This window comes from Zootoca vivipara, chromosome 1 (assembly GCF_963506605.1).
Source record: "Zootoca vivipara chromosome 1, rZooViv1.1, whole genome shotgun sequence".
NCBI classification, from domain to species: domain Eukaryota; kingdom Metazoa; phylum Chordata; class Lepidosauria; order Squamata; family Lacertidae; genus Zootoca; species Zootoca vivipara.
Genome location: NC_083276.1, coordinates 27,140,999 through 27,160,874, shown reverse-complemented (window position 1 = coordinate 27,160,874; position 19,876 = coordinate 27,140,999). Strand labels below are relative to the sequence as shown.

The window sequence follows — 19,876 nt, the reverse complement described above, 5'->3', positions numbered from 1 at the left end:
AAAGAATAATAAAATATTGGGAATTGGCTAAATGGAGAGAGATAGAGGAACAATTGGTTACATTTGCCTATCAGTGCTAATCATGCAAGGAATAGAAAAGGCACAATCTTTGTCTCAATGTTTTAATCACCTGATCTTCTAAAACTCCAGGAAATGAAAGGTTAACTATTCTGTACCACATTAAAAGAATAACAGTGTAATTCTATGCATGTCTACGCAAAAGTACGGTAAGCACCACTGGGCCAGTGGGTCTCACTCCCAGGTGTAGGTGTATAGGATTACAGCCTTAATTACAGCCTTAATATACTTCTTCATGTTCTGTATATTTAAATACCTTCATAAATAAAAGCAAAGAAGCAAGTCTAGGATGTTTTTTAACTATTTCATTGACTTTTCAGATTGTTTTTAAGCTGTTTTTTAAACTTTAAAGGCAACACTGATACTGCGTTCCAATTGGTAAAACAGAAAATCCCCTTCAAATATAACCGGCCCGTAGAGGAATGGCTGCAGGAAAAAGGTAACAGTTGTTAAAACTTTCATTTTAAATCCATTTGATTCTAAACCCTCATTTTTAAAGCCTGCAAATAAATGTTTCTTAAATTAGAATCGCCTGCTGCATAAATGACTCTTTTAATTTTCATTATAATTTGTGTCAACTTCCACCTGCCATATGTTGATAAATCATGCTATAATACATTGCTACTAAAAATGAAGTTAAAGGGACGGAATTCTAAGCTTGCAATCCAAAAGCAATGAAGAAAGAAGCAGAAATTAAAACACCACTTTAAACATAAATAGAAACAACCAAAGCAACAATATGTATTATGGCAATTTAACCACTGCATGAACTTTGTTGTTTTTCCCCTTAAAAACATATATATTTAAAGTACATCTATATATTTAGCATCAAAGTTGCTTTAGAGGTTGTTTGGAAAGCACTTCATTCAAGATTTTAATAATCTGTAAAATATATTTCAGGTGTGTGACTGCCCTAATCATTATAACATAGTTAATCTGTTTTGGGTCCTCATCCCCCACTAGTCATACCCTAAGACAGCAATTCTGAATATTTGCATATAACTACAATAAAGGAAGAGAGTGAATGAGGTGGGTGTTATGTTAAATATGAATGAATCATATCATAGAAACAGAATTGTAGAGTTGGAAGGGGCCCAAAGGGTCATCTTGTCCCAACTCCTTGGTTTTCAGATTATTCATTCACACTGTTCCAATTATCCTTTTTCCTGTGCTCTATGGAAAGTTGTGGAGTTTTACTTGCAGGGCCAAATCTCCCACTTGCCTTCTGATGTGGTTTGGCAGATTTATGTAAAGATTTATAGCTCTATGTAAAGTGTCCACAAGGAAAGTTGTCCCCTATGCAGAACTCCTTCTGGAATTCTGCTGCACATGGATAACGAGCAAATTCCATTCAGATTTCCAGAATGGACATAAATGAGAAGAATAGTGATCCAGTGTCAAAGCATGGAAAGTTCATTTTTAAAAGGAGCTAGTTCTGGTTCAGCATGTCCCGTTCAAGTTGGTTCCTTATAAAACGAACTAGTTTGGTTCATTTTTAGTTCAAGTTCATCCAAATTACCGGTATCTCCATCAATTTTTCCTTCAGCATTCAGAATGTTACAAGCTGCTGTATTAAAATATAAAATACAGCAGAATGTAAATGGTTTCATTTATTTTCCCCAATGATTTTATGATTTTTAAGCTTTAAGAGTCTAAAAGAGTAAAAAAAAATATGAACATTAGAAATCATCTTCACCAAAATGAACTTCAGTTCACATTCAGTTCACTTGGCATTTAGGAGAAATCCTTTCAGGAGCAGTTCAGAAATTTCTGAACGAATTCATTGAACTTGATTAAACTGAACTAGTTCATTCCAAGCCCATTGCTCACTGAAATCAGTACTGTGTATCAAGCACTGCACATACTGTGTTGGAGACTGAAACCTGCACCCAACCTGATTTCCTTTACAGAGCTTAAATGATTCCAAAATTATGAAGTTTATGGAAATCTGAACCAGACTTTAATTTCTGGTTTTTTAAAAAAGAAAGAAAAAGCATGTGGGGGTGACTGCTGTCTTCAGATCTATTTGTATCAGAATATTTTAAAAAGAAAATAAAAAATATTCACAAATTCTCCACAAGTACTGAGTAAACATCTTGTTTACTTTTCTGTTGCTGAGCTGAACCTATTAATAGTTGTAGCTGGCCTAAAAACTATGAGGTCATAGGAGGACTTGTGTAATTGCAGCAAGACAAGTTTGCTTAAAGTTTTTAACTTTAACTGAATTTGGTAAGGATTTTAGAGGAGAGATTGCCCATTAAACAGCTTATCAAGTAAGACATAGGGATAAAGAAGGAGGCCTCAGGACAACGCCAAAGAAGATCACTTGAGGAAGAGGAAATTTGATTGGAGAAGTCTGAAATTTAGTGCTGTGTAGATGATGTGCTCCAGTCAGTGTTCAAATCTTACTTCTGCCATGAGCCCAGCAGTGATCCATAGCAACCCCCTATCACCTCTCTTGTTATGGACATAATTAAGGCTAGTGGTCTTAATGGGGCCCCTAACTGTCGCTCCCCCAAGCATGGGCTTACAAGCCAACAGAGGCTGACTCTGGGAAGATGCCCGCCATCCAAATTTTTCGTGATGTCTGAGAGCCATGCTACATTGTGCTTTCCAAGGCACTCTGAGAATTTGCCAGGTGGCTTACCAGACCCAGCCTCTGCTGTCAGATAACCCGCAGCTGGGGTCATAGGTGGACGAAAACAACATTGGCAAGCCTGGCCAGGGCACTTAGGCTCTGCCAGCGCCCCCAGAATGTCAGGTATTGCTGCTATAATAATAATACTGATCTCTCTTTATAGTGATATAACAATATGAAGTGCTCTAAACACCCTAAAACAGGCCCATACAATGTATCCCTCCCTCTATCCAACTCCGCTCTAGTCCCAGGTAGGTAACAAAGCCAGTGTCTTTATTAAGCTCCTGGTCACTGGGCTACCATGCATGGTTGGTGAGATGCCTTTTGCTTGGTGCATCGCCAGATGTGCCCCCCAAAACACTGCATAAATGTCAATTATTATCACTAAAAATGATTAATGTCTTGGTGATCTGACCCAAGTTCGTGAGAAAAGATTTTTAAAAGTTAAAACCTTTTCAGACTAAAAAGTGGTTAACTTTGTTTTGATAATCTCAAATAAAGTCCCTTTAACACTAATGATAATGCCAGCCTTGCTTTTGTTAAGACTACTGCATGCCTGATGCTGTGATGACGCTCATGTGCTTGAGAAACCCATCCTTATTTTTAACATTTTTTTTCCTTCTCTGTAGTTTTCACCATTGATTTGAGTCTTTCTCCCCCATTGCTTCCCCAAGCCTGAAATGAGCATGCCCAAGTGTTTTATATGTGTTTACCACCTTGGAATTCTGAAATTGATGTTTTTGCTGTTGTGTGGATTATGATGATGATGAAGAAGAAGAAGATGACAATGCTTTGAGGGTTTTTGTTTTTGTTTTCTTTATTTTAAAAAAAACAACACATCAGAGCAGCAGGTTCTAAAGAAAACAGCAGCTCCAGAGATCTCTAACATTTCTAGGAAGCATGGGGGTGAGCTGGGCAGTTATTGATACATGTTGTCAGCCGAAAAGACAATCTGTCATAAGTATTTTGTAATATTTAGTGTACCTGTATTATGCAATGGGATATATAATGTCAAGATTTTTTTAAAAAATGTATTTTTTTGATATTTCAGTTGCCACTATATATGAGAAACAGCAGGTGGGGGGGGGAATCACCCATTCACCAGCCTATCATTTATTCATTCATCTACACCTGCCTGCCCATCCAGTCATTCATTCATTTCCTAATGCATCAAGAAAGTCTTATGTCAGAAGACCTCGTAAAGATGATGAGTGCAAGGGTAGATAGCTATCAAAATGGAACATGATAAATTGATGGATGCCTAGATGGATGGATCAATCTATCGAGATAGACAGCACAGCGTATAACTCTCTGCCAGATATAATAGACCTACAATGGAACCATTTCCAATTAACACAATGGATGTAATCCAGAGGGACGTAGGTGCCCTCGAGTCCCATTTCAATCAGTAGTGCTTAAGTATTGTTAAGCACTTATGCGCCTTTGATTTTGAAGATACATAAGTGGGGGCAAGGGTAATTAAAAGAACTTTTCAAAGGAATTCCAGAGCTGTTTCTCCATGTGAAATAAAGCCATTGCAAGGGGTAGGTAGACAGGAAGAAAGATACAAAAATAACAAAAAGCATAAGTGGAATTTACAATTAAAATGGATTTCTGTTGTAATATTTAATCCTCTAGCAATACTACAGTCCTATGCACATTTACTTGGGAGTAACCCCCATTGAATGCATTGGGATGCACTTCTGAGTAAACATGCCTAAGGTGGTGCTGTGTTAATCAAACCACTTTACCAATTCAATTTGTACAGATTCAGAAAATGGGGAACAAGACTAATTCTCCTGTATGGTGATATCTCTGTTTGTAAGTGCAGTTTAGCTGGGGAACAGAAGTGAAATTAAAATTTATTTGGAACTACAGGTGCTTAGGAGCAACTCAGTATATATGTTTGTGTAAGAGAGAGAAAGTGAAATCAACTCCTGCACACTCATCCCAATATTGGCTGTGATATTGGCTGTGATATATATATTGGAAGGGGGGGGGAGGAATCACATGCCTCTACTGAAAGGTAGATTGGAAACAAGGAAAAGGAAATCAGTGCCAATGCACCAATTTGGAAAGAGAGATTTGGGCTACTGCATGAACCACCTGTGCCCTTACATTGCTGCCAATAGTCTGTGTTCAAGGACACACTTCCCCTTTCATGCTTTCCCTTTCCTTGCAGAGCAGAAAGCATTAAGAGGCAATACTTGGAGATGCAAGCTCTGCAGGTTATGCTGCTATTCTGTGAGTTGACCCAGGTCAAGTAGCCATGAGTAGCAGTGGAGTGCCCAGCCAGGAGCTGCTCAGTGTCCGTTATAGTAAGAGCAGCATCCCAACACCAAAAGTAAATGCCTAAGTTTGCATTATGGGAGAGGGACCATAAGCGTGTTCTTGGTATCAGCCTAAAGTGTTTTCCTCCTTGACCTGAAAGAACAGAGTGGGTAGTAAGATAATTCAAAAAATGTACGTATGCCTGTGTTTGTGTGTGGGAAGGATCAGTACTGTATATCATATGACTTAAAATAGAATAGGTTGCTTTGTTTGTTAGGTGGCTGGCCCTAGAATGAAAGGGAGATGGCCATACACCCTTACTGTCAATCAGCGGCTAGTGCTAGTATTCCACGTATGGCAGCTTTAGATAGAAAGCTGCTTATCCAGAATAAAGGCTTGTTGTAGGCTTAAACCCCAAATCCAGCTGAGTTCTATGAACTGGACTGATGCATTTGCTAGTGCAGTTGGTGTTCTGATGAATAGTTGTTTCAGATTTGTCCTGACATATTGTCAATTGCAAAACCAGATTACACAGATGTTTGTGGATTCTTAACCAGATCAAAACTTAAAGAATTAAACTTCACAGGGAAACCTAATAAAGCATTTGCAAGCAAACGCTTTCCTCTTTTGTGAGCCATGTCAATCAGCACAGTGCAAACAAGGAGGGATTCAGAAGCCATGTAATTTGAACACTGCACCACGCTGATTAGCTCCTGATCACCTCATTGGTGTATTTGAAATAGAGAGTATCTTTGCAAAAAAAAAAAAAGGTTTACTTTGGAAGAGTGATATTCACAAAAGTAGGTGAAAGAGGAGATAGAGGTCTGGCGTGACATTTCAGCTATGCATGCTTCCTCTCTACATTTTTCTTTCGTTTTGCCCATTGTTTTCCACTTGACCATTCAAGCAGAGACGCCTCACTCAAGAGTTTGAAGTTAGGAGTAGGTCTCCCTAGAGATTTATCCTTGGTTTTTGTAGCAAACACACATGTTCAGTGTCAGTGCTACATTATAAAATGTAGCTGTGCACTGCATTGCATGCCTCATGTTCAGCTCCTGAACTTGAAGAACCCATAACTCAAGAGGGGGACATAACATACTTCACATATTTTTTTTGGAATTAGTTCATCTTCCTGGAGTAGATATAGCTAACATGTTAGAACAATGTGAATGCTTACACTTCTAATGAAAGGGGAAAGGACAGCATAGAAGAGGCCCTCTCATTTACTTGAAGAAGGAGAAAACAAAACTTAAAGAGGCTTTGTCTACTAAATTCTCATTTAGTCGCTCTTTCTTACTATTTAGCACTCTAAGTGCTTCATGCCAACTAAGATGGAGTGGAAGGAGTTCTTCGGGAAAAAGTAAGATCTGCAGCCCGTCCTTGGTACATTCAGCTGTGTCTTTGCCCTAGTTTTGCAACAAAATTGGCCTGGGGTAAGGGCAAATCTTATACTGGACCCTATATTTCAGAAGAAGGCCACTCCTATTGTAGCTATATTCCAACTGCAACAAGAAGTTCAGCAAATGCCACTCAGAAGTTGCAGCTAAGAGGAACACTGAGCAAACACAGTCCCCTGCCCCATAACTGCTAGATACAGAACATTATATACCCCCTGCAATCTCCCCATCCTCCAAGGATCTCTGAGCAGTATATCTATTTTTGCCCCATTCTCCCATCTTTTCGGAGCTATCAAATGAACAGAAAGCACAGGTGGAATCTGACAACTCTGCTTCTGCCTACATCTCACATGAGGGATGCACATCTAGATAGGCCTCAAGTTAGCTTTTACTTTGTTGGGGGAGGATAGAAGGTGGAATGCTCTGGGGTAATAATTTGGTAGTGTCCAGAAGTGATGAAATGGGAAGAGTGAGAGGAGGAGAAGCGCTGGGCTTTGCAATGTGCAAAACCACCCATTTTCTCTAGTTTAGACAACAATCCCACCCAGAATCAGATGAGCTGAAGGAAGCAGTTACACAGAATATAAAAGGGTCTATAGATTTGGGCAGCTTCAGTGACTCCACAATTCCTCAGAATGTGCTTTGCTGTGGGTGCAGTTCCTCCAAAGAGAGCTTATTTTCCTCAGAAATTTGCAGATTAAGATGGGTTGGGAGACTTGTGCAAGCCAAATTAGAAAGCCAAGTTCTATGACAAATTTTGGAAAAATTCTAGGATCAAAACATTTGTTTATGGCAGGCCCACCTCTGCTTTAAGCAGAGACTGGAAGTGGATAAGTATCTGTCTTGGTTGACGTTCCCAGAGTTCATGCCACTCCCTGTGGGTCCCGTGGGATGGATATGAGAATGCAAGTTTCAGGGAGAAAATGGGATGATATGATACTCCAAAAAGAGGGAATCTGTGAATTGAATTGTAAGGCCTATTTTAATGAGAGCCCATCATAGTTTTCCATGTGATAACTGCAGCCATCATGTCATTACTTGAAAGAAATTGCTACGAACAGAGCCATATTATTACAATCATCTCCACTATCTAATAATGGCTGATAAAGTAGATTGAGATTACCACTGAGGCAATTATTTTTATATTAAAAAAATGAGTCCTGCAAAAATTGCTATTCTTCCATACATAGTGTCCCAGCACTAAAACTACATGTAACAGATCTGCACTGTGAGGAAAGCAGGGACAGTTATGAGGGAAGAAAGGAAAATTGTTCTGCTTTCAAAGACAGAGTATCTCAATCCTTACCATTTTTTTAATTTGTTTTTTTTTTTTTACATCTGTACACTAACCCATCTTGGTCAAGTCTCTCTCTATATATACGTATATTTAATTGCAATCACAAGGGGATGTGCACCTCACCATCTCAAGCTGCAGGAATTTCACATACATATCTACTTTGCTTGGTTAGCTAGGGTCCTCCTTGGGGAATAGGAACTCCTTTCAGATACATTTCTTCTCTTGTCCCCATTCTCTTCCCCATTATCCATCCTGTCACCATTAGATGATGCAACACCGCATCACCACTTGACTTCGAGACCTGCCACGACGACCAAAATTGGTGAGCTCCCCTCGTATTCTGATCTGCTTTAACCACTGGCTATGAGGGAATGGAAAGTGGGACTTTAGGTGCCCTACTACATGGTGGCCTTTGGCATGTTTCAGGGGGAACTTGAGGAAGAAAGTGGTTAGTGTGCAGCAGAGAAGGAGGGAGGGGAGGGGAATGGGCATGTGTGTGTAAATGTGGGGAGAAATGGATTGGATGATTGAATTGATACTGCTTTGTCTTCTGAAACATGGCCAGTGTGATTCTTTGCTCAACAGCCAATTGCATTTAGTACATCCTAAGACTGCATTCTGACCAAGGATATAAAATAAATCCGGGTGAGTTCATACTGGGTTTATCGTGTGAAAATTGTAGTTGTCATTTTTCTAACTGAATATGTGGAAATAGCATGAACATGAATCACACTTCTTCATCACCTCTGGCCATTGCCTACCTATGACAAGAGGAATGAGACGGAAGGGGAGATGTCTATCAAAAGTCCACATTGCCTGTTAAACTAATTGTGTGAACTCACCCTTGATTTGTAGGTGGGAAAATAATTATTTCTGGGATCCATACTGACTGGAAATGCTGCATACTCCCTGCCTTCCTTTAAAAAAGGGGTTAGTAAGTACACTTCTGAGATCTCAAGGAACTCAGTTGTGTTCACTATACAGTAGTTCGCAATGTGCCTCATAGGTAGATAACAACAGCCGGTAGTCCTGGGCCAAATCTGGCCTCCTGAGGTGTCTCACCCCTTCTCTCCCTGAAGGAAGAGAGGTGTGTGGAAATAATGATGGTTACTTTGTATATTGTGGGACTTACTGGTAGCTCACTTGGGGATTTGGCTTGCCACTTTTTGCCCCTTCTCAAAGTGGCCTGCCAGTAAAAACTACAGTGAGGCCTAGGTCTCACTGAGGTAGTGAACCTGTGTCTGAGAACCAATGCTTCTAACTGCAGGTGTGGGCTCTCATATCAGGGAGAAGGCTATTGGAAACCTTCTCCCCAACATTTAGTTTTCTTTGTGAAGGGAATTGTTTTGTATAAAGGAATAGTAAACGATGTGACCTTTTCCACTTGCAGTGTGAAGCTCTGACACAGTTTTACTGTGAGAACTAGGCCCAAACTCATAGGGTTATTTATGTGCACTAATTCAGCATTGACACGTATTTTCTCTTCCACAGCAAATATGATCCAAAAATTGTATTAAATCTAACCTTTATTTAAAACTAGATTCTATCTTCCACAGCTATAGCTATTATAAGTTTCAAGGAGTCATGCATATGTCCATCTCTTAGCACATATCTGTGTTCTGTTCATCTTTTGCCAAATCACAGGACAGGACTGAATCTCTGCTCTGTCCATTCAAGGATCCAGGTTTTGTTTTTGTTTTTACATTCTGGAGAGGACAAAAAACTAAGAAGGTTTTGATGTTCTGGCTTGGATTAAACTCTCCCAAGTTCCCAAAACAATATGTTAAGAGTTGGATTTTAAAATTTGAAATGAAAACAAGGTTTGGGTAAAATTTCTCCTGAATGTGCTTATGTTTACGGGAACAAGACCACAAAGATCTGGATCCATTGTTTTGTTGTTCAAGCTTATCATGATTTGTGGCTGACATTGGGACAGCTATTTATGGTACTGCATTCCTGCCATTTATTCACCACAACTGCCATCACCACCACATCAGAAAACCTGCTTCGAGCTTTGGTTCATTTCAGCCAGGACTCAAGGGTTTTAAAAAGGGGAAATATTCCTGCCAATAATGTTATTCAACCCCCCCCCCTCACTTAGGACGACAGTTAACGATCTTCAACACCCAGGCGCAAATAGCCATTGGAGGAAAAGATAGAGGGCGTCTCTTCCAAGGCCAGCTCTCCGGTCTCTATTACAATGGTTTGAAAGTGCTGAACATGGCAGCAGAGAGCAGCCCCAACATCAAGATCAATGGAAGTGTCCGGCTGGTGGGAGAAGTGCCATCCATCTTGGGAACTGCACCCACAACCTCCATGCCACCAGAGATGTCTACAACAGTCATGGAGACCACCACTACTATGGCCACTACTACAACCCGAAGAAACCGCTCCACACCTACCATTCAGGTGAGTCATTTGAAGTCTCTATAGCTGGCTTGTGTTTTCTCAAATATATTTATAAATAAATATTAGGGCCAGATTCTCTCTCTCTTTTTAATGTTTTTTTTCTCTCTGATTTTATCTAAAGATAAAATTCAGCACAGAACTTGTTCGCTCTCAGTTTCCATTTGAATTATTGTTGTATGTGCAGACATGAGGCCAAGTTCTTCTGTGGTACTGTTTGACCCACTCATTAAGTTAGGGCTGGTTGTTCCTGTGTGGAGAACAAGATATGAACTTCATAAATCTGTGGAATTTGATAATGGAAGACCACTATGGTAGATTCTGGAAAGCCAGTACAGATTAGTGTTCCTCATGTGTGCTATTTCTTCTTTAGTAGTGAAGTTTTTAATAGAGTGGATTGGGTTGCCCAAGTTGAGTTGTTCTTCATTCCTGTTTTTGACAAACTAATATTAAAGTGGAAATTGTCAGATAGTTGTTTTCGGAATCTGGGGCTCATTCAATCAGGTGCTTTTGAAATCTCTGATAGCCCTTATTGTCATGGAGGTATATATTTTTCTCCGACTACAGATTTGTTAAGCCCTTTAGGGCTTAATAAACTCTCAATATAGCTTTTCAATAATTGCAGACAGAAAATAATTTACAGATCAAATATAATTGCCTTGATGAAGCAGCAGTAGACTGTGTTCTTCCCCAAATACAAATGTGATTCTTCTGAATAATAATTATTGATTGCTTGATCTGCTTTCTTTGTCTACATTGAGTAGAACAGAGAGCTCAACAGGCATTTCAGAGACCTTCACATGTATAGAAACCTATCAACTTTTCAGTGTCTTATACTTACATCATTCTTTGTTCTTCTTTGGCGATCACTCATAGCCGAGTAAGATTGTCTTCCATAGACACGATTTTAACAATGGGTCCGTAAGTGACTGTGGAGGCCAATTCTGGATCCACACGTCCTTCCACAGTGGGGACATTGGTTTCTAGATGGGAGCTGATCACGGTGTGGATTTGCCAAGCGTGCCTTCCTCCTAGCATGTTTCTCCCTTGCATCCTGAGATCGAGTTTCTTCAAAGCCCATGCCACCTTTGGTAAAGGCTGTTCTCCAACTGGAGCACTCGCAGACCAGTGTTTCCCAGTTGTCATTGTTTATACTACTTTTTTTTTTTTTAGATTTGCCTTGAGACAGTCTTTAAACCTCTTTTGTTGACCACCAGCATTACGCTTTCCATTTTTAAGTTCGGAACAGAGCAGTTGCTTTGGGAGACAATCAGCAGGCATCCGCACAACATGACCAGTCCAACAAAGTTGATGTTGAAGAATCATTGCTTCAACACTGGTGATCTTTGTTTCTTCCAGTACACTGATATTAGTTTGCCTGTCTTCCCAAGTGACGTGTAAAAAAAATTCGGAGACACAGTTGATGGAATCTTTCGAGTTGAAGATGGCGTTTATAAGTGGTCCATGTTTCACAAGCATATAGTAAGGTTGGTAGTGCAATAGCTTTGTAAACAAGCACTTTGGTTTCCCTGCGAATGTCCCGGTCCTCAAACACTCTGCACTTCAATCGGTAGAAAGCCACACTCGCAGAGCTCAGACGATGCTGGATTTCGGCATCAAAAGGTGGAAAGGAAAAATTGTGGAAAGGTAACTGCCTAGGTAGGAGAAGTGATCAACATTTTCCAATGTTACACCATTGAGTTGGATTTGTGGCACTGCAGAGGGGTTATTTTGTACTTGTTGGTGCAGCACTTTGGTTTTTTGGATGTTGAGTAATAGGCCAAGGTTTTCGTAAGTTTCTGCAAAGGTATTTAGGATGGTTTGGAAGTCATCCTCTGAGCGTGCGCACACTACGTTGTCATCCGCATACTGAAGCTCTATGACGAAAGTTACGGTAACCTTACTTTTTGCTTTCAGCCTGTTCAGTTTGAAGAGCTTTCCATCTGTTCGATATATGATTTCTACTCTGGTGGGGAGTTTCCCTTCGACAAAGTGTAGGATCATGGCAATGAAAATAATGAATAGAGTTGGGGCAATAACACAACCCTGTTTAACACCTGATCCCACTGTGAATGGATCTCTTTGAGAGCCATTGTTATCTGCGTTTGTTGCTGTAATATTATCATGGAGGAGCCAAATGATGTTTACAAATTTATCTGCCAACTTTCAGAAGGACAGTCCACAGGGCATTACGATTTACAGTGTCGAAAGCCTTAGTCAGATCAATAAACGCCATATACAATATGTCAATAAACACCATATACTTACATCATAGAATTTATTGAATCATATGGTCCGATCATTCATAATGTGGTTTATTTTTAATTAGTTCATCTAACTGAATGCTTCTTTTCCAGTCTAAGCCATCAATAGCTTTCGTTTCCCTTTTTTTGATTTGTGCTTCCCCACAATGGGCACCATTGCCCAAACATTTGATCTTGTTCCTGTGGCTATGTCAGTCCTCTCCACCAGTAAAAGCAACTTGACTCAGCACGGCAGGGCTATGTCAGATCATAATCAGGGTCTCAAATGTTGCTGAAAGTGTAGCATTAAATTAAATGCTAAATGCTGCTTTATTTCTCCTGGTTGCTTGTCAAGGCTCTACATCTTTTGTGTGCTGAAAAATCAGGTGGCTATGAATCAGTTCTAATTATTAGCTTCAATTGATGGTGTGTTATATAAAGGCCTCAGGTAAAGTCACCCACCTCTAAATTGAACTGCAAATAATTCTGATGGATTTTGTCATATTTGGAATGTTGTTCTTACACATTCTGAGAAAATGAAATGAAATGCAAGCCAGGTTTTCCCCTTAGTTAGCTCATGTAGGGCCAGCCTCAAGAGATCTCGCAAGAATCCGCTACTGCACAATGCCGGTGAGGTGAGCAAGGCTTCTATGGTGGCGGGCGGCAGAGGTGAAACAGGATGTGTCGTTCCTGAGTTAATGCTCTAATCAGAGTCTGTAAAGATTTTTTTGAGTCTATTCTGATGGAATTATATCAGTCTGTTGCGAGGTCACTGAAATATTTCATGAAACAGGCCCACCCAGATTATTTCTCAGAGGGTTTTTGACCTAATCTACATGTCAACTTGTTGAGCTGATTAAGTCATTATGTTCTTGAGAAAGCATCAAGGTGATTTAATACAGTGTAAACTGGCCTCTAAAAACATGGTTAGAGCAATGATTTCCTGGATGCACTCACACAACGAATTGTCTCATCTTGGCTTATATTAAAGCAATAACTCTTGACACTTCACTCTTTCCATTGAAAGGAAGATAAAAGTCAATATGCACCTCCATTACAACTCACTGTGTCTCAAGAGCAGGTCAATTTATTGTTATCACAGTGCAAGACGGTTCTTGCTTCCTTTCAGTCACTCGACTGAGTTGTTCAACTTCATTTGTGTAAGCTGTATCCTATACAGACTCAGCACCAACAAGAAACTCAAACATCACACCTCCCCCGAGGTACCGATTATTAAAATTAAGAAACAAGGTTTTTTGGGGGGGAGGGACCTTTTTTGTTGTGTTGTGGCACTGAGTGGCTTGTGATTCTGGTGCCTGTGGGGGGAAGCACTGGCCACTGCTGTATTTTTTTTTAGGGCCAGCAATCTCTTCCATCACAACAACAACAACAACAACAACAACAACCCACAATTATCCAGAATGCCTGAACTTCCAGGGCAAGGGGGGAAATCCAAAATGACAGTTGGAAGCAATTTTATCAATACAGTGCCGAGATGAACAATTGTTAGAATATTTTCCCTTGATGATCCCATTTTATGGGTGTTGATTGGCCAAAGAAGCAGAGATTTATTTAGCTATCCTCTCTTGCACTTGTTACCATACCAGCTGAAGGTACAAGAACCCAAACAAATGTGGTTTAAATAACTGTTAGGTCATTTTATTACACTGAATTCATTCATTCAGTTATTCTTGAATAGTGAATTCTTAGAACTTTGGAACTGTGCTTGCCTGAAGTCTTTTCATCTGGTCTATGTCTAGAGTCCTAAGACGCAGTATAACAATAGCACACTGCAGGTCTATGTGTATCTACAGTGGTACCTCGACATCCGAATGCCTTGACTTCCGAAGGTTTCAACTTACAAAGTTGGCAAACCCGGAAGTATTTCCACCGCACGTTCTGCACCTGCGCAGAAGCAGCGCGCGTGGTCTGTGCATGTGCAAAGCACAAAATTGCGCTTCGCGCATGCGCAAAACGGACACTTCGACATCCGAAGGTTTTGACTTACAAAGAGCGCCGCAGAACGGATCGCCTTCGTAAGTCGAGGTATCACTGTACTTCTCCTTTGCCTGATTCAAATGTGCAGAAATAGCCCAAGAGCTCTGCTATTTGAATGGGGGTTCACAGTTGGGTGGGATTCAAATGTCTCATTGGTCATCCATTCAAATGAACCCAACTCATTTCTCAACATAGAATACTAAAATCTGAAGGAGATGGATGGGTTTTGGCCTAGCTTCCTCTCTCTTACAAGCTAGTACTTTGTGCACACATTCAGGTTCTAAATCACATGGGGGCACACTTCATGGGTAGACCTGCCTTCATGCCCCAGTGCATGGAGGGCAGTGGAAGTGAGCTATCAGGAACATTATGGAGAAAGCATGGCCACCAAACACTCCTTCACTCTCCCCATCATACAATGGGAGATGCACTGGGAGATCTGAATAGGAGTAATGTTCTGGCCTCAAAACATGCCAGCCAGTTAAACTTGCACCCAATCCATATTTTTATTTAAATCAACTGTCCACATTATTGACAAAACAATTTGAACATCAAACAGCTAGCAAGCACTGAGGATAAACTGCTTAGCTGAATGAGAGGGTGGATGGAAGGTTGAATCTGGCTGAGGAAAAGAGATGTTTGGTTGTTTGTTTTATTATATGACATTAACGTCCTGCATTTCTTTCGTCATAGAACTTAAGGCAGTAGAAACATAGCTCCTAGGCCCAAACTTGCTTATATCTAGCAAGGCGAAGGCCTCGTGTGCCACATTCTGGCTTGGCGAGGTGGAAAGACAATACAAGGCCAGGCCCTCCAGGCTGCAATGGAGTGACAGAAAAGTAGGCCAGAGGGCAGCTTTCCTTTTTTTAAAAAATAAATAAATCTGGTTTGAACGTGTTTAAGATGTTCTACATTGGAACACACAATTGATGTGTGATAACAAACAATAAGATCTGATCAGTCCCTGACAGAGGGGAATTTAAATCTGCTCTGGTTGTTGATTTTAGGTGGCAACATAACAACAGACGCTCCCACAGTCACAGTTCTCCCAGGACAACCTCCTGAATTTACAGAAGCCGCCCCAACATCTGATTCCATCCCAGAATGTCCTGGGATTTCAGCTAAGAGGGACCAAAAGAGACGGAACCAAAAAATGTGCTTGCTGGCTGCCCAACGCCCACCACACATGCAAGAGGAGGGTTGCTGCTTCCTGAATTAGAGTGCCACTTCCAGAATTATGTCACTGCAACCCTTGTGTGTGCAAGGGTGGCTGCCCATGGGTGAGCAGCAGTGCACAGTGGCAGCATGATTGGGGGGGGGCTGCGGGAGGGCAAGCAGTGGCGTGACTGGGGGAGAGGGCAAGCATCAGTGTCTCTGTCTCTCGTCCCCTCCTCTCTCTTAATTAAGCTCCCCACCCCAGTACAGGCTGCTGTGGACTTCACCGGCGAGAAGAATCTGGGACGAGGGAAAGGGTGGTAATCAAGCACAAGGCTCTCCTTGCTCAGCTCCCTCATATCATTCGCTCTCTGCCTCTCGTTTCCTCTCTCTCCCTTTGTTTTTTCTCTTTCCCTGTCTTCTTCCTCATGCACAGGAAGACAACATTAGACACGTAATCTACACACACACACACCCCTCCCCCTTAAAAAAAGAAAAAGAAAAATGCCTTCAGGGTGGCACCTATACTTTTCCTCTTCCCTTTTATCCTTCTAACTACCCTGTGAAGTAGGTGAACCAGAGAGTGAGTGAGTGTCCCAAGGTCTCTTAGCATAGGAACCAACTCCTGGGAGCTGTGGGGGCTTCAGCCTCCTCAATAAAAATATTTGAGGGGGCAGGGTTCCCCCAAAGTTGATGGGCATTCCCATTCAAATGGGGTGTGTGCACTGTGTCAAGTGATCAATTATGTGGAGTGGGGCTTACCTGGGCCCCCACAATATTTTATTCAAGTTGGCACCCCTGTCTCTTAGTCAAATACCATGGCTGAGTGGGGATTTGGATTCTCATCGCCCTGCTTGCTGCAGGAGTCAGGACCACATTGCAGGGGGTTGGACTAGATGACACTTCCAGACAGCTTTTAAAAGTTGCAGACCCCTTTTTGTGCACTCACTGACTTGAATGAGACAGCCTGTGTATAAGATTTCAGATTGTGCGTATTTGAACTTGGTGGAACTTACAGTTTGAACCATGTGCATTTTCTTAGAACAGGCATTGGCAACCTCCGGCCCATGGGCTGGATGCGGCCCATGGAGGCCGTTTATCTGGCCCACGAGCCACCCAGTCACCGAGCTGCCCACTTGGCAAGTTCCTGCACCCCACCACGCTAAACCGGTGCAGCGCGGCACGGGGACTCGTCAAGCGGTGCCAAAAATGGCATCTGTGCATGCACAAATGCCAGAAACAGCGTCTGGGCATGTGCAGACGCCGGAAATCGCTTATGCGCATGTCAGGGCAGTCACAGAAGTGATTTCCGGTGCCGCGTTGCCCACACCCAGATGCCCAAAATCACTTCTACCATGTCAGGGCATGCGCAGAAACGATTTCTGGTGCTCCAAAAATGGGCAGCGCAGCACCGGAAATCGCTTCTGTGCCTGTCGGGCCCACGGACCAACATTAGTGGGAATGATCCGGCCCATGGCCGTAAAACGTTACCGATGCCTGGCTTAGACGTAAGTCCCAATGGGGCAGCTCAGCCAGCCCCACCCCTTTTCTCTATTCTATTAGCAGTGAGCTCATATAGGCAGGGGGGACACATTGATGCAAAATGTCCCTATTTTCATCTGGAAAATGTTTTAGGGAATGTAACAAGTAACACGGTGCACATTTGGGCAGAGATATGTGGAGTTCTGTTTAATTCCTGGAGCCTGTACTTGCTTAAGCTGATAGAAACTGGTGTAGTCCAAAGGTCACGTTGCCTACTTGTGATTTCTTGTTTGTTCCACTCCATTTAATGAAGCACGTTTGCTTCTGACTAACAGAGCTGCCTACCGACCCTTAGTAAAAGTGCCACTTTGACCCCCTGACACATAAGTTTGCTCTGTATTCAAACTCGGGTCTGTTCGGAAACGGCATGTGTTGTATTAAATTACTCTTATAGACCTCAGGGCCCTGACACACCAGCTTCTCTCCTATTAACAGTATCCTCTTTGGGAATTCCACTTTGCCTCACTGCTGTGCATAGAACACGGAGGCATATGGCTATCGTTCACTTAAATGCTTCTACTTTTAACTCGGGAATGTCCTGGAGTGCAGGGCTGCTGCTAGATTAGGGCTGTCTCACATCCAAAATGAGACATGTGTTGTTATTTCTATCAGGCTTGTTCTCGACAGATGCCTTGTTTCTGTTGCTGAGCTTTTTGAACTTTACCTGACTAGCCTTCTTAAGTGGCCAAAGATCTGTCTGGTTGGTCAGACGTGGTGTTGATGACACACAGCACAATACCTCCTCTATTATGAGCCCCCCTTTTTTTCTTTGACACTTGGCGTAGCAACCCTTTTCTATGGTTTTTGTATTTATATTTTTGACAGTTCAGCTGCTGTCAGCTGATATTTACAATCTACAGATATGGATTCTTTGTGCGGTTCAAAACCAAACCAACAAACGCTTACTCCAATTGGAATCTGAACTTAGAAGGAACAACCTTAAACTTATAGGTTTTAAAAACCATCCACCTGCAGGAATTCAGGCAAAATGTTGCAGCTACAACAACTGGATTTGAGGATGGAAATACTTCCAAAAAATAAATCAACTATGTAGATTGAGTTTGTGTGGTACAAAGTCACCAAAAATATCACTACATAAAATGCAACTTCCAACTAAGGAAGGTGGCTTTGGGCTCCCAAATCTGGAATCATATCACTAGGCTTACCTGCTGAGTAAGACTTATTATTGGAGAGCTAGCAGGAAACCCAATTGGGCTACTCTCGAATATAGATTCTTTGAACCTCTTGTAGGATGCACTAAACTTGGCTCTAATTTTATGAAACATCCTATCATCCTGGAGACTATTAAAGCACCTATAAAAATTTGGATGAATATAAATAAAAATAATAAATATTACCCCTATCAGCATGAGAAATTAACAATATGGGCCAACCCAAAATTAAAAATTGGAAATCAAATAATCATTTGGCAAAATTGGATGAAAAAGGTATTTTGACATTGAATCAATTAATTGATGAAAATTATAAATTTGTGGAATATAAGACTTTGCAAGTAAAGTATGGATTAACCAGTGAAACACAATGGCAATACATCCAATTGAAGCATATGTTAGAAAGGCAGTTTGGCCCTGACGCTACAGCAGCATCGGAAACACCCATGCTGCTACAAGATTTAATCTCTGCAACAAAAACAAAAAACTCTACACCAACAGGAAGAAATACGATTTAGAATATAATAGACAAAAATGGAGTGAAGAGTTAGGGGTACAGATAACAAATATATGGGAGTCAAGTATAAAATCAACAGAAATAGCCTCTATGGATCTAAGACTAAGACTTACTCAACAGAAAATAATATTCAGAGTCCACTGGACTCCAGCAAAGCTATACCAGAAGAAAATAACAAGTGCAGCCAATTGCTGGAGATGTGGGAGTAAAAATGCGAACTTAGTACATATGTTGATTAACTGCCCTATGATAAGATCATTCTGGTGCTAGGTGAGGATATTTATAGCAAGAGTAATAAACAGAAATTGATATTTAGGGGAACTGAATTTAATTCTAAATTATATTCCAGAAACATGGGAGATTTCAAGGGGTGAAAAAAATAAATGAATGTACCGTGCCAAATTAGAAGCAAAAAAACTTGTTTTGATGAATTGGAAGAGCCGCAAAAAGATTCCACTGAGCACATGGATTGATAATATGGACAGATTAGCTTCATACGAATGAATTGTATGTCGACGCAAAATAAGAATGGATAAATATGAAGAGATCTGGAACGAATATTTAAGCGATAAGGCGGATAGTGATGGGAAGTAGAGGAAGGAGAGAGAGGTGGGAAAATATTGTTAAAAAGGTGTAGTCATAGGTATATCAGTATATTCAAATCTGAATTGTCAAATTGTGTTGTTATTGTTATTATGCTTTTTGTTGTATGTGTCTTTTGCGGTTGTTGTTTGTGTTGAAAAAATGATTAAATAGATTTTTAAAAACAACAACAACACTGAATTGAATGTATTCAATCATGTGGTGTCAAGGGACCAAAATTAGAATTCTCCAGTAAAATTACCTATAATATAAACTGCAACATGAAAAGTGGTTGTTGATTTCAGTTCTAGTTTCCACTGATGACAATTTTTCGAGATGAAACCCACAAAATGTGCTTCACCTTTGGGTTTTATTAAATTCCTTTTCCTGAATCGTAAATGCTGAAGCTAAAGCATTTGTAAAGCCAAATGCTTGCTGAGTAGCCACTTCATAGTTGAGCTGAACAGATTTGATTAAATTTGTAAATATTTAAGCTTCGATATGCTTAGTAAGGACTATTAGATCTGCAGGAAGCCAAGAATGGACTAGTTAACCACGAATGGGTGAATGCTAAGGGTGA

General features: G+C 40.9%; 1 protein-coding gene across 1 annotated transcript in view; it reads left to right on the top strand.

Annotated features, from left to right (window-relative positions):
- Positions 1-19,876, top strand: part of NRXN3 (neurexin 3) — a 1,204,733-nt gene that overhangs the window by 1,062,839 nt on the left and 122,018 nt on the right. Inside the window, exons 15-16 of the mRNA XM_060282978.1 lie at positions 431-517; positions 9,783-10,090. Coding sequence (XP_060138961.1) covers positions 431-517; positions 9,783-10,090 — 395 coding nt within the window. The remainder of the gene's footprint in view (positions 1-430; positions 518-9,782; positions 10,091-19,876) is intronic.